Here is a 16479-nt window from a genome sequence, read left to right as displayed (position 1 = left end):
ACCATTCTAATCAGTTCTTCCTGATTAGGAGAGTAATGTAGGTTTTTACCAACTGAAACTACCTACTTAAAGGAAACAAAAATGTTTCTTTTTGGAAAAAATGTTAAAACATTGTAAAATAGAATGTAAATATGCTCAACGCTGCTTTAGAACACTAATTTTGATTTAAAACTGCCACTGTGCTTCCTGTTATTCAACAGCACAATTCAGAAATTAATATAACAGATCGCTAGACTAAAAAAAATATATAATAAAAGAAGGAAAAAAGTAAAGAAGATCCTCCATAAACCCACAAATAACTAGCTGCTTTTAAGCCAAGGAGAGGAAAAAGAAAAAGAAAAAAAAAGTGTTGTAAAGTTTCCTTGATTTCCTAAAAACTCTGTCCCCAAGGTATGGTGTGCACTGCACATGACAGGCAGATATAAAAGCATCAGAGGGAAGGAGGAAGAGATGCAGGGAGGGAGAGAGGGAGATAACATACAACCCTGCAGCTATGACTTTCGAATCAATACGATTCTTGACAGGAATATAAATCTAACTTTCACACCAAACAGCTAGAGTTTGGAATTTTCACAGAAATCCTTATTTTAGAAATCACAGGGTTATAGGTTCGCTGCTGAGATTGCACAACAGCCTAACGACCGGCAAAAAACAATTTTTATCCAGAGCTATGGAGAACAGCATTCACACTTCGAATCAAGTTACAAATGATTTATATAGAATATAATAAACAAATAAATACAAGTAAAGCATTTAGCCAATTTAAAATAATCCTTATATTCTAAATAACGACAGTATATGTATTTTGACAATATCATACAATACTTTCAAAACGGGTTTTAAGTGTAAGGATAATTTTTACAGTGAAAATAGTTTTCTATTTTTTTTTTAAACATACAATCTGATTAAGTTTGCATTATTGCTACAAAGTTTACATATTAGATGGCACTACAGGACTGGATTCAGTGATTCAGGAGTGACTTGTTTTTCAAGTTCTTCATCTCCTGATGTTCTGAGGGAAATAACTAAAAAACATTTGACTGAAATTTCCATAGATGAATGGATCACTCTCCCAAACCAAGCATCAGAGTAAAATGACAAATCCTAAGTGTATCATCTGATGACGTGCACTAAAACTCTAAATCTGTGGTTATCGGCCTTCCTCAGAATATCCAGCGGTCTTACAATAAGTCTCCAGTGCTAAGATTTTACCCCAGATAGTTTCCTAATACATTCAAAGTGTCTGTTACTGGAACCAGTCTCTTTCTACATGTGCTGTCATAAACTAGACAGTCTACACAGCCTTTTTTTTTTTTTTAATTTTATTTTATTTTTAAAAACAGTTAGGAAAGGACTTAAGAGCAGAAATTCAATTTTTATGTTAATATTTGTGTCTATGATCCCAACAGATGTGAAGTTCACAATCTGAAATGTGATCACAGCCAAAAACAATTTGAAAATGGCTGCTGTGCAGAGTTTATTTCAACCAAAAGAAAACATTTGGAATACCAAAGGCTTTAACAACACAGCTTGTCCTGGATAAGCCTTTGGTCTATGTAAGAATCTAGGAAGGGGGATGTATTACAATGTGACAAAACACAGGATTTCAGTCTGAAATTGCAATTTTAACTTTATTCTGGAAAAGTCATAATTCAAATCTCCGTTTTTTGTGGAATTTTGTGGAATTGCTGTCCTTGACAAGGACAGGAAAGTCCACCACCAGAACGACCTTTTCTCTTCTAATTCAGGACATGGGATAAAAGAACCTTTTATGACAGACATAAACCCAGGACCACAGACTGATATGGCTGAGCAGCACAACGAATCGTATGAGACAAAAGTTCCAAATCAGAGCAGAGCAAACAATGATGAAATGGACACAGGACAAAGAGAAAGGAATAGCAAAACAGATATGTGAAATACAGACTGGGGAAAAGGTCTGTAAAGAGCGCCTCAGGCTGAATGGTAGTTGGTAGCGGATTGGAGTTATGAACAAAGAAATTGTTTCCTGTAGTTCAAGTGTTACGATGTACAGAGGAGTAGATTTTTTTTTTTTTTTTTCCCCATTCTTGGTAAATAGGTAGAATGGCATCAACATATGCCTGTAGCACACTGGTAATCAAACCATTCATTAACATCTAGAACTGATTAAGTGTTTGGACACAAAAAGAGGAAAAAATAACTTCTCAGTGAAGACAATTCAGAGTTTAAACATATTATCACTCTTCAGCTTTTTTCATGATAAAAATTCATCGTTTAGGGAAACCAAGATTAGGACATCTCATCCTGAGAGTCTCCAATTAGCTAGACAAAAAGGCCCAGTGGTACCACTGAAACAGTCTACCTGCCCACGCAGCTCTCATGAATATACACATCACCTCTGTATTAGATATTTTTGTTTCTTGACTATTTATGAAGCAAAGCGTTAAGGGTAGGGATTCAAGCCAGTTAATAGTGCACCAAAGATGAATCCACAAATCCAGTGAAAGAATCCACCTTGCAGCAGGCAGAACATAACCTTCCGGCACCTCTCTCTGCTGCAGAGGAATAAGCTGTATTTATGCCTTTCCCCAGTTCCAACTAACATTGCTAAGACAATTTTGGGGTGAGATACTATTTAAAATAACCATAATTGTGAAAGGACTAAGGTTCCTATTGGATAATGCAGTGTACAGGATAGAATGAACTTAAAGAAATATCTCTAAATATAAGGCTACTCATAGTGTTGCAAACTATTGCTCTAAAAAACACAATAAGCTATTCCAGTACAAAACAAGATACAGTAACTTTACTTTCCATGACAGGTCTACACATTCCTCTTTTCTATATTTAAGGATATGAGAAAATGTCTAAAACACTGTGCACTCTAAAAATCTAATCACGGTAGATTCTGATCAAGATACGTGACAAATGTACTGAATATAATTATCAATTCTTCAGATTTTTTTTTTTTTACTTACAATAATTTTTAAAAATCCTAAAAAAAGGAAGACAACTACAGGTAATTATCCAGTTACTTCTTTTTACAGGATACTTTTTTAAATCAGTAGTGTCTGCAAAATATTACTAATATTTGTGATATAATTCTTTAAAAAAAGAGTAAGTAACTTTGAAATTTCCCAAGAAATGTAGGGAATACTAGATTCATCACTAAAACATTGTCAGGTCAATAACAAAATCCAAAACCAAAAGCAAAACAAAAAAAGGAAAAAAGTGATTATATACTAGGCAGGAATTGCAATAACTTCGGGCTACATTTAATTGTACTCACAGTTGACACTGGTCTCCTTTGATTCCCTTAGTCGTGCAGAAACATTTTCCTGTTTGCATGTGGCAAATATTTGCATGTCCGCTGCATGTGCAAGCTATAAAATCAAAACAGAAAAGTGAGATTTATTCACCTACGTTTTACTTTATAACTAAAGGAATTTTCATGGATTTTAACACTTCATCCTAAACACATTTCCTACAAGCTGTATTAAAAAAAAATAAAATATTACTACTTCAATTATAAACTGCTTTGAAGAATATTTCACTAGCACATCATTTAGCTTATTTTCTGTAGAGTTAAGAACCACGCATGATGTGTCATTAGGGGCTTTCCTCCACACCTTAAATAATAACAGTTTGAGAATAGCCATTAAAGTCCACCATTTCACGGCGCAATACAGAAAACTATTAACAATTCATCTTTTCTGACCAACAGCAAAAGGAATGGCAAAATTCCATTAGTTTCAAATGTGTAATTAAATAAAGTATTACTGTGGATTTTTGGTAAAATGTCTAATATAATTGGAACTCTTGCTTTTGACAAAAGCAAACAAAAAGAAAGCTTTGCAACCATTTGAACAAAGGCAGAGTTAATACCACCATTGTGGTCCACAACAAGAATATTCTAGAAGGCAAAAACCAGGCACCTTTAAAAGCTCCTGAAATTTGAACTGTAGGAGAAACACAGAAACATCATCATTGCACTCCTTTTTAAACTCAGTTGCTAAAGTAAATCTCTCCGCAGTGATCTGCTCTCTGCCATTTTTGCTGCCTGACTGATTCTCCCCTCAAAACAAACCTTCACGTTCCCAACTCTTGAGCTTTCTTTTTGCTTTTCCTTCCTCTGTTTATACGAATGACTATCTTGTTTAGGCAGTCCTCCCTCTTTTCTAACCAAGCGTACAAAACTTAATAACCTCCCTCTGGTAAATGTGTCAATAAGTTCTCACATCAGACTGGAATAATTACCTGCTAATATTCACACTACATTTGAAGCCTTTCTTTAATACAAAGTAACTCTGAACCTACATTCATGATCATATTGTACCTTCCCTGAAGTTTTAATTACAGCTAAGATAAAGTTTTAGTACGTGGGCTCCTGCTTGGGAACATATACGATGCTAAGTGGTGACCTGTGTATAATAAAAGTTTATTTTCCACTTTATAATCCTAATATTGAATTTCTATCAGAGGTATTGAGTTTTAATGTTCCCATTACACTGATAAGGAATAAGACACAATGATTACTTCTGTGACAGCGTCCATACCATACACCCCTAACCTCTCTGCCCCAGCCTAAGACAAACGGAAAAAGGTAACATAACAGCCACACCAAAACCACAATTAAACATATTATTGACACAATATTTCAATGTCAGAAATTCTATGGTTTATTCAGCCCTCAGAACTTGGTAAATAGCCAGCTGAAGCTGAAGGAGCGATTCAGAAATTTGTATGCAGCATGTAATGATACGTGACGGTTTTCTCTCTTTCATAATACGGCTTGTAACAACATTTCTGAAAAACACCTACCGTTACCACAGAGTGCTATATTTTGTAATTTTGCTATGATCTTGACACTCTGCAATAAATGTTCATTGAAGTACTGCTACTATATAATCAGTTATGTCTTCCTAAATCCACTCATGTTTTCCCCTCTACATTTATGGAATGATTATTTAGGCACTTTAAGCCAGAAAAGCCTCTTCTCAAAAGTTATTTTTAATTGTGTAAATCTTTGTTATACTTTCAGTGAAAAACAAAGGACTATACCCTTAACAGCTTTTTCTGCTTATGGTTAATTGCTCCACTACAAGACAGCATCAAAGTTATCAAGGAGCTAAAAGGCAGATTTCCAAATCATTTTCCAAAAGCTGTCAATATATCAACAAATACAGAAGTTATTGCCAACCAACCTTAATTGATTACTCCTATAGTTATTGCTCACTTAATAGGAAGTAGAGTGCAAACGTGAAAGTGCAACTTTCTTTACTTGAGTAGCTCTTAATTACTAAAACTATTTAAACACTAAAATATAAAAGCCTTTGGACACTATGCATCTTTATCACCTTCTTGAAAAAAAATGGTGTAAAATAATTTACATAATAAAAGTAACAGATGTAGCCATATGAGACTTTGTGGAAGAGCAAAACAGTTCCTATTGACAGCTCAGACATGACTTTTATACCCAGTCCATGGAACTACTGAAAAAGCAAACTTTTCAGTACCATTTATCCCCAAGGACATAGAGAACAAAGAGGCTACTGAACCAACAATAAAAGTGCAGATCAAAAAAACATTATAATGAATAATATTAGATTGGCCCTAAATTCAAAACTGGTGTCTCCTCAGCCTTTAAAAAGTCCATTACCATGTGTGTCTTTTCCAGATGTGAGGCACACAGCATAATCCTTTCCATGACAAAATAAACAAAGCAATAGGATTCAGAAAATATCTGCTTTAAATCCAAGCATTTCCACAAAGTATATTTTCTTGAAAGTTGAAAAGGAGTAGTATTATATTTTTAAAATATCTGCATGGGGCTCGATATCTACTTGGGTCAATCTCTTCTGCTTAGTAACAAGTGATGGGACAAGAGAAAATGGCCTCAAGTTATGCCAGGGGAGGCTTAGACTGGGTATTAGGAAAAAGTTCTTCACAGAAAGGGTTGTCAAGCATTGGAAGAGGTTGCCCAGGGAAGCGGTGGATTCACCATCCCTGGAGGTATTTAAAAGACGGGTAGGCATGTTGCTGAAGGACATGGTTTAGTGGTGGTTTTGGCAGGGTTGGGGTGACGGTTGGACTTGATGATCTTAAAGGTCCCTTTCAAGCTAGACGACTCTATGATTCTATATCCTGTTACAGACAAGTTATGTAGGCCTTTAAATAGCAGCAGCGGATAAAGTTTTCTTTCAAATAAAAAGGGTGATCCTGTGTAAGCAGACATTTATTTTGCTCATGTGTGAGAAGGTCAGATGATTACACGATGCCTTAATGCGGAGTAACGTAATTTAGAAAAGGGAATAAAGTGGTTTCACAAGGAGATGGAAGCCAACCACTTTAGAAGTTCCTCAACTGTCCTTCTAGTAACCACATAGACAGATACTAGAAATGCAGTAAGTTGACGCTGTCATTGCAAAGTTTTAATTTCAGCTTTGCTTTTTCACAGAACTTTATGCAATTTACTTACATAAGCCCAAACGCGCCCTTTATTGCACCATTTCCCAAAAAGGTATCAGAGCAACTGTGAGGGAGAACCAGGACAAGACACTGACAAATACAAAATTAACTTAATACCTCAAGCTGACAGTCCCACAGAGGTCCAGCCTTCCAGCCAGCAGCTGGCAGCGAGGCAGGAGTCGTCTGAGACATACACTGTTTACTTCACTATGCGCTCACTCACACAGGAGTCCACAGATGAACTCCTCTCCAATCAGCCAGGTATCTCTTCCCATTTAAACTGCATCATGTTTTCATCTTTGCAGTCTGCCCCTACCTCTAGAGTATCCTGGATTTATACTGGGGAATCATTAAATAACATAAAAATATGACAATTTATTTTCCCACAGACTTATGGCTAAATTTTGATCTGTGCGTATTCACAGCACACACAAATAAAGGACATGTTCATAATTTGGTCTCTCGCCAAAAACACCAACGTGGCTGCTCTACCTCACCTGACATATATATGGAACTTCTATAGGACTAAGATCAGTATGGACGGAAAAGGAGAAGAAAGGAGGAATTGAGGAGACTCAGAACCTTGTATTCAGGATTCCTTGTCAATGAAAAAGCTATTTATGACAAGCCTGGCAGCTAATTTTCTTCTATTACATGATTCATTGATCAAGTTCCTAGTAATTTAACTGTTCCCTGAATAATACCTTGAAAAAGGACATCGGGTGCTAATCACCTTTATATTATTTTTAAAATGTCATCTGGACAAATTTTATTTAACAACAGTGAATGCATGTTTTAATTAATCTTAGGCTTGTGAGTCTATGAAAAATGGATTCCTACCAACCCATGGACCTCTATGTGGGGAGTAACTCAAAAAACAAAATACATATAAGCTATCCCTGTTGTTACTGAAGCAAATGAGAATATACATTATCAAACAACACAATGGCAGAAGCAGGACAATATTTTAGTACATTCAGTGAAAAAAAAATTTATATGCCATTATTTTTGTGCCTCACTGCAGGTTTTTTTTCCCACTGGCCTACTTCTGAATAATACAAAAGAAATTATGAGTTTTGAATATGAACTATGTTTAGAAATTAATAAACTGCAACATAAAGCTACATTTGATTTCAAAGTAACACAAGATTCACATTCTTCTGTTACCTCAATACTTTCATACTCCTCTCTCCATATTTTCTTTAGTATTTCCTACTCATTTTACACATTGAATCCTTCCTCCTCCGATAGTAGTGTAAGTCAACACAACAGGTAAAACTGTAGCTACAGCAGTGTCTCTCGCAGTATAATGCTAGTAGAAATATGCCAAATCTTTGAATTAGTTTTAAAAGCATATTTTGTGTCAATCATTCTAAGCTGGCAGAAGTCAGCACAAGCAATGCAATTTATATTTTCCTTTTTTTTTTTTTTTTTTTTTTTTTTTTTTTTTGAGGTCCCACCCCTCTCCACCCCCATGCATTTGTTTTCAAGGAACAAGGCTTAAGTTCCAGCAAGTGCAGTTAAAGCCTGCATTAAGTAACCTTTTTTTTTTTCTTCTCCCAAAAAAGGACAGATATCTTTAGTGTTGATCTAAAGAAATGCTTAACGTTAGCTTTCTTTGTAAGAAGTCCCTAAAGCTGAAGGAAAAGGAAATAAGAGTTAAAATGAAAGCTATACTTAATACTTCACATTTCAAATGCTTCTCTTTTCTTTTTCCTGTGTATTTAATAAAAGGTTTAAGACTCTGCGTAGAACTGCAGGGTAGTAAGCAGAGATTTCTGACTGAAAATCCCAGGCTCAGACTACTTAATGGAAGATGGTGGGAGGATCCCATTATCGCTTTTGATTTTCTGGGCATGTCTGCCCCATCTTAATTAACATATCTGAGACACTGTCACGGAAAATTTCTGAGATCCCATTTTTGTGCCTTTGAGTTCTCCTACATCGCATTTTCTGTAGCTGTGTATGAAGTCAGCTAAGCCATCCCACTGAGAGTCTCAGCTAAGAGGGACAGTTTCAGCTACCACCACACTTGAGCATTTTACCAAGTTTCAACATCTTTTAACTTCCTTTCTCCCGTTTAGTTCCCATATACTTCAGTGTGGATTTTTGATAGCCACTAATCTTCCATGTACCCAGTTAGGCACAGTGTGAATCATTTGCCTTGTCCCATCTCTCAAGTGATGTTAGCCTTACAGCAACACATTCTCTATCATGGTTATGCTTTAAGTAATGTCCAACTTAGCATTAATTATTTTGTTTGGGACACTGACATTGGGCTTAAAATTAGGGGATGAAGCACACCAACACAGATTAGCTGAGTTAAGAGAAATCATAAGCAGAAGCAATCTTTATGCTTTTGGACAGGGTCATTGCATTCCTAACAGAAAGAGAGAAACAAATAGAAATATAACAAGTTACAAGCCCAGTAGTGAATACGAGTAGCATTTGCTGGCTTGATACAGTTCACTGTTTATTTCCCCTTTTAAATGAAAAAAAAAAAAAAAAAAGAAATCTAGAGTCATCTTTTGGCCTTATCCTCAAAAAACCCACACCACCAACATAGAAAATGAGCCACACCAATGCCATTATACCTTTTGCTGAGTACCACCATATGAACAGTAGTACAAGACTGTTAGAGAAAAGACATGATTATCTACAGGGTTCATGAGATTCAGATTCTACTGTTGTGCGACATATTCCAGCACTCATAGTAGCACCATACTCAAACAATTTCAGGTTACAATGACATAATCCTCTCTAAAATCTTCCCTGACAGTCATCAATGCAGAGAATAGCTTGAAATCCTGCTTTACCTTTATAGCAAATTTTATATACAATAACATTCTAACAGTCTTATTAAATTCTGTTCACATTCTCTATTTCCTCCTAATTTAAATACTCACATTCAGTATTCAAAATTAAGAAAAGAATCTCTGCAAACCAACTGCTTAAAATGAAATATACAGAAATTTCTTTTCTTTAAAAAAAGAAAAAAAAACCCAAGGAAAAAAATCAAGAAAAAAAAAAAGAAAAAAAAACCCAAGGAAAAAAAAAAAAAGAAAAAAAAAAACAGACACACACACAAGATAATCGCACCTCAAGGATACAACAGGGATTTATAGTACACCGTGGCTCCTTTTCCCTCATGGGGAAGAACTACATACGTCATTCTCTATTTCATAATTCACACAATGCTAACAGTTTTTAATTGTAAGGACAAGCTTGAGACCCAAAATAAATGCCAGCTTCTGCTGGATTTCAGAACCTTGTATCAAGCAAGAATTATCATTAGCCTTACACCTTCCAAAATAAATTGCAGTATATAAAACACAGAAAAACTTGTTACCAATGCTCATATTTCACTTAAAGATAGAAGAAAAGATGGGAATTAGAATTGCCACAATTTTGTGTGTGAAAACAGAACACTTTTTTACTGTGAGGGTGACCTATTGCACTGCTGTAGGGGCACATGTACTCTGTGCTGCACATTTGGATAGAAACAGCCAGTGCAGCCCAACTTCAAGAGACTTCCCATACTACTGCATAGTCTCCTCTCCAACTTGGGTTTACATCATGAAGACATGCTTTTGCTTAAACAGTTATTTTAAATACTTAACTACCGTGCAAACATTTTATCAATGATTAACTCTTAAATAAATAATTAATTTAAGGGTTACAATAATAAACCTGCTTAAAATATATAATTTTTAATCTATTTGTGTCATGTTATTTTTACATATCAACTGAAATTATGACATTAGAGCTTTAAAAACAAAACAAAACCCCCACCACCCTGGCAATTTTGACTCTATTTTAAGTTCACACCACTCTTTTTACAACATGCAGATTGTAAGTGGAGCAGAAAGATTATATGAAAACAATATAAACCAGTAGAGTAAATCCATGCTGTAAAATACAACCCTATAGAATTTATTAAATAATAAATCCACAGCATGATTGATTCTGAGTTGCTAGCTCAGCATATAAATGTTCTTGCTGATGCTGACAACAAAAGAATACCCATCACTATTTCCATGAAGTATGCATTTTAGACAATCGAATTTAAAACCCCTTATTGCTTAGCCCCCATCTCCAACGTATAGCTGCAAGAGCAATTTTTCTCTCAAACGGAGCTCACTACAAATGGCACTTTAACTCAATATGTCTGCTTACTTCAAAGATTACTAAACCAGTAGCTCCACACAGATAATTCCTTTAAGACACCTTGCTTATTTTTTTAAAAAAGAAAGCTATGACAATGCTATTAAATACTGAGGTACACTCCTTTAATTTTTGGTAACGTGCAAGGCATAAGTTGTATCCAAAAAATACACATGTATCAAAAAAACAAACACACATCAAAACACGTGTTATACAAAAAAACATATAAGTTGCATATGTTTTTTAAAAAGGAGATACAGGCTTTCTCATGCAGTTAGGCTAAGTAAGAAATAGCAAGTATAAACATACATTAGATATAACATTGTAATGCTCAGTTTCACTGGAAATGTTTACTTATGTAATCCATTAATCTACTCATATGAGAACTGCCCTTCTGAAACAATTTTCTACATTAGTAATATTACAAAACTGTCTAGTCACTTATTTTTCTAGAAATGTATATTCACCTGGAAGCCCCTGATACCCTTTTAGCATTCAACAATTACTTTTATGGGAAATACATCCATTCAACCTTTGAGACAAGCAATGTAACAGCAAACAAATGTTCCCAGCAACACTTATGCAGTATCACTAATTGAGTAGCATTAAAATTAAGCTAAGTAACCTCTATGAAGCACTCAGCAATAAAAATGAGTGTTAAAAAAAAAAAAGAGTTGGTATTAGAAAGGACTACTGTCTTCTAGCAAGCACTCCAAAAGTACATGCAGGTCAAATGCAAGTGTCATTTTATAGTGGCATAATTAACCTTCATGATAAGTCAGCCTTATCAGATTAATTAGCACATATATGACTAATTTTATATTAATCCTTTTTGGTTTGTCTTACGGTTTCTCTTGCTTTGGTCTCAAACCATACTTTTTTTATAGTACAATAACAGCACAGAAAAGACAAAAAACATCTATGTGTACTAAGAACTGCGAGACACTATACTTGACGTTGAGAGAAAAGGCAAAAGGAATAGATATAGTTTTAGGATTTTTATAGGTAGGATATGGAATCTGTATGTACAGCATATAGAAGAATTCTGCAACTGCCCACATCATATATATAGCAAGTATGTATCATTTAAAGCAAGGTCAGCTATTCCCAAAATTCATAAAAAAATATACAATCATTTTACTAGATCAATACCGAATATAAATTTGCTCTGGAAAAGGCAAATATGCCAAATTACCCAGACAGCCATTTTTGTAAAATTAGACACTCTGGACAACATTGCAATTTTTTCAATAGGCACCAAATTCGTTCTGTTGGAGTGCCGTGCAGCCTGCCCTCTGCTCTTCCTTGGCATTTTAGAAGCTCACCTGGTGGTTAGAGAAATGCTCTTGTCCTTAGCCACTTCCCATTCCAAAAGAGCAACTCACCCAAGCCTGAACATTATTTTAACTTTTTCTGGAATTTATAGTCACAGCAAAACACAGACAATTCCACTTGACCGTGACCTAAGACTACTAGTAAGGGAAATACTTTTTCCTTGAAAAGCCATACTGTGTCACACAGTCAAACAATCTGGAAATCAGCAGTGAAGTTTCCTTCAGCATTTTGGACTGATACATACATTCCAGAAGTAAATTATTTATCCTAAAAAAAACCAAACAAATCTGGGAAACAACAAATAAGCTGATTTTTCTGTTGCAGAAAACAAAATTTAGTTTGGTTACACCAACATAATCCTATGGCAACCTCTTCCATTTAAAGGCTTGTATTTATTCTTAAGCTATTTTTACACTTCAGCAAAAAAGCTCTGCAGTTTTTGTATTTCGTTATTTCTTCTGTTTAAAGTATTCATCCTGAAAAGTTAACTGATTTTTTTTTTGTTTGCTTGTTTGTTTTTAATAAATACCTCTCAAGCAGTCATACTAAATCTACCTTTAATCATCAGCAACTAACATTATAAAGATAGCTTGGAAAACCATAATTTTGTTTTATACAAGCAGATAATGAAAAAGCAACACAGAAGATTAACACTGAAAGAAAGGGTATTTTTTTTCTTGTTATGAACAGAATCTTAAGCAATTAACAAAGGTCTTGATGTGCCTGACTCTTTCACGCCAATACTGAACTATAGTACAGAATTTTTATAGCTTGCTCTTGGGATCATTCAGCAATAACGTGGACAGGATTTTCTACCGAAAAAACATGCCAACCCAAAACATTTCCATAAGAACTCATGAACTAAGTATCACCAATTTTATCTTCTTCATGTTAATCTGCATGAAAACCTGAAAATTTTAGACTTACTTTGAACATGTAAAACTGAAAAATTCCAGGTGAAAACATTAAGAGCACTTTATTTGGAGATACATTTAATGTGTCCTACAGTGGGTTAAGCTGCACTTTTTGTGAGTTCAAGTAAAAAACTAAACTCTGTATCTGATGTAGAGTTCCTTAAGTATGCAAGCATTTAAAGGGATGTTTGTTTCGCATGCCTGCAAGATTAAAATATTATACCTTAAATTACTCTTAGTTTTCTTGTTTATGAAGACACTTCTCACATGAAAACGTAAGATACAATTAGAATTACTTAAAAAAGAATTTCAGATCTGGCACACTAAAAATTACTAGGGTTCGTAAAAACTAAAACAGTGGGGTTTGTTGTTTGGTTGGGTTTTTTTGAAGGGAAAGCACAAACTGATTATTTTGGATACCTTCATCTTTGCATGTCCAATATGAGATGTGTTTAAGAAGACTTTTTCAGACACCAAAGGATTAGTACATTTTAATAAAATTGTATCTTTTAAAATTTTCTTGAAAAAGGCAGCATCTTCTCTACTGGTTATTTTGAAAATTTTGGCCAAAAACCTCCTTTCTTCAAAAGACTGCTATTTTTTTCCCCCCTCTCTCTAAGAGAATGTATAACTTCCTAAATTGTAACAGAAAAAAAAATAAAAATCAAAGATTATTATAAGGCAATATGAAAAGCAAAACAATTTAAAACCACTCAGTAGCTATTCATAGAGGCTTTAAATGTCAAAAATAAAATTTCCAATCTAAGGTGAAAAACAATTGAAATCAACAACTGGTGATTGCAACTATTTGTGTGTATTTGGTCATTCAGAGTAAAAGCCCAAAGAGAAATGCCTTACACAATTTATCAGATAAAAACACCACAAAATGCAAAGAAGTCAGCAAATAATTTCCCTGTGTTAGCCATTAGGAGGTACAAAATATGACTGATTTTTAATGCATTCAACTGTGAGTGAAGCTTTTTTTTTTTTCCTTAAATAACTAATGTGGTCTGCCATTGTAATGCATTGCATTTACCACTCAGAAAATGAAGGAGGAATCGACTGCAATCAAACAGAAATGCCATTACAAGAGTTTTTTGAGAATCTTCATTCTATCAGTTGGAAAATGAGTTGCTTGATGTTTCAAAAGCTACATTCTTAGGGGTTCCAAGACCCCTTCGAGGAAGGGATGAGCATTTTCATGCAAACTAACTACCTGACTCTTCTGTCCTGGTGGCATATTCATGTCTAGGGATTCAAACAAGTAATTCCATGGTCTCCGGTTACACTGGGAGCTTCTGGCATACCTCTCTGATTGATGTGCAGTCCCTGATCTAATTTAAACTGATAGGCACATAACCAAATTAAAAAAAAAAAAATAAAATAAAAATTAAACTCTTTTAGGCTGTAAACTTGCAGTCAATGATGGAGGATACCATGCTGCATGTTACAGTCAGACTGACCGTCAGTCAGGAGACTTAGTTGTGGGATTTTCCTGGGGAAGTTTACAGCCAGAGATGCTGGAATTTCCAACTGACTGCAGATGTCTCTGTATTTCAAACTACAACAATAACAGGGAAGCTGTGAGTGGCTGCAGTAACAAGCGAGAGAATGAGAGCTTCTCATCATCTAGAAACATCTAGAAGGGCAGATTCAGAAATTACAAACAAATGAAATGCCTACTCTTTATTTATTTATATTGCATTTGGGAGAAGATGACTCTGGCTATAGTCAAGTGTTTATTTGAGGATCAAGTAACGGTGATTTAAGAAAATGTCATCTTCAGCCTACAACCGCCAACCCGCAATCAGAGCCTAGCATCTTCTCAGCCTGTACACTGTAGCTAAGTGAGCTGTTGACATCTCTTTCAATATGAGGTAAAATATGTCTGCTTGTAAGAGGCAGACAAAACCACTGTATTTCTGGACAGCTGAAAGTTTCTAAATCACGCTCTGCCTATCTTCTCTGGGAACATATTTTGGAAACCAGTGACTTTACAAATTTCATTAGGAAGAACATGCTGATAAACAGCTCAGACAGCACATCAGAAATACATCTTGTAAATACTCCTTGTTCCAGAAAATAAATTTATAGCATGTAAACCTGAAAAGCACAAAAATAAGAATGCACAGCAACTCATTCATCATTGCCAAAAACTATGTTACACAATAACATGCATGAGGACTTGATCACCACATCAGCGGAAGCAACAGAATTGTCATTAATCCTTACAGAAAGATAAAATACGCACAAAGATAAAGGAATATAATATAAATCAAACTGCTGTATCTCTTCAATAGCTATAAAAGTAATAAGCGGTGATCAAGTCAAGGATGCCTGAATTCTCGGTTCTCAGGTTAAGATGCCAATAGTGGTCTGGGAGATAGCCATCACTCAGAGACTAGCTGGCATCACTCCACTTGTGGGAAGGTGGTGAGTGACCTCCTTCGCTTGATTTGTTTTTTCACTCCCCCTCTTTTTCCTTCCCTTTTATGCTGTCTTTATCTCAACCCATGAGTTTTCTTGCTTTTGCTCTTTCTCTGCCCTCCCCATCCCACTACGGGAGGGCAGGGAGCGAGTAAGTGGCCGAGTGATGCTTAGCTGCTGGCTGGGGTCGACCCACCACACAGTCAGTTAGCAGTTCTGCACAAACTCTGACTTCTGCAATAGCAATCCTCAGCTGATGCTTGAACCAGTACTTTCCCATGCTTGCTGTTCCTAAAATCAGATCACTCTGCAATGAACACGCATATCCTGATTTAGTAAGTAAAATCAAATTTAGAGAATTGAGCATCAGCTTAAAAATTTGGGGGTTTTCAGTCCTTGACAGGAAGTTTATAAGTCTTCTCTATGCAATCAAGGAAAATCATCAAAAAGATTAAATATGCCAAACAGAAATCCTGTCAAAACCTTATGAAATCCCACAGCTACCCAAATAATTTCTCTCTGGAGGTTAATCATGAAGGAATGTTTCTTTCAACAGTTTCTTCTTTTTTTTTCTCCCATAAAATTATAGATATCTAAACACAGTGTGACAATGACACTTTCCTTGAAGTATAGCTCCAGGTCCTTTACCTAGGATTATTCTGAGTAGAAGTAGGTTATGGAATACAAATGTGTCCATAAACAGGTTCTTAGTTTTAGTTGAGTTTTTGCTTTTAATTTACAATTAATTATGCTACAAGTCATACTTGATAATACAGATCTAATCTACAACAAAGCAAAAAGAAAATTATATGTATACACAATAATTAATAGCATACTAAAAAGTTTGCTTAACACAGTTTGCTTGGCAGTCAAAAAATAACTGGAAAAGTAATTAGTTAAAGATGTCTTTTTCCAAGTTCCTCAACTAACTTTTTCTTAGGGTAATCCACTTTTCTTCTGCTTTAGTACTATGGGACTTATTTGGAATACACTTTGATTGGAGTGAATTTAAGTTCATAACTAAGTTGAAGTACAGGCATTTTATTCACTCAGTAGACAGACTATCTTGAACACTGTTCAATAAACAGCATTCACTGAAAGAAAGAAAATAAATTTTCAAATGACCTTCGGGGAAAAGGGTCTTCTTAAAAAAAAGAGTGCTTGTTTTAATTATTCTAAGAATCTCTCT

General features: G+C 35.1%; 1 protein-coding gene across 1 annotated transcript in view; it reads right to left on the bottom strand.

Moving 5' to 3' along the window:
- The window catches only part of ATRNL1 (attractin-like 1), a 580396-nt gene that overhangs the window by 350314 nt on the left and 213603 nt on the right, over positions 1 to 16479 (bottom strand). The window contains exon 22 of the mRNA XM_009881641.1: positions 3272 to 3365. Coding sequence (XP_009879943.1) covers positions 3272 to 3365 — 94 coding nt within the window. The remainder of the gene's footprint in view (positions 1 to 3271; positions 3366 to 16479) is intronic.

This window comes from Charadrius vociferus, unplaced genomic scaffold, assembly GCF_000708025.1.
Source record: "Charadrius vociferus isolate BGI_N301 unplaced genomic scaffold, ASM70802v2 scaffold282, whole genome shotgun sequence".
Lineage (NCBI taxonomy): Eukaryota > Metazoa > Chordata > Aves > Charadriiformes > Charadriidae > Charadrius > Charadrius vociferus.
Note: the sequence above shows the minus strand (reverse complement) of the source record. Positions and strands in the feature narration are given on the sequence as shown.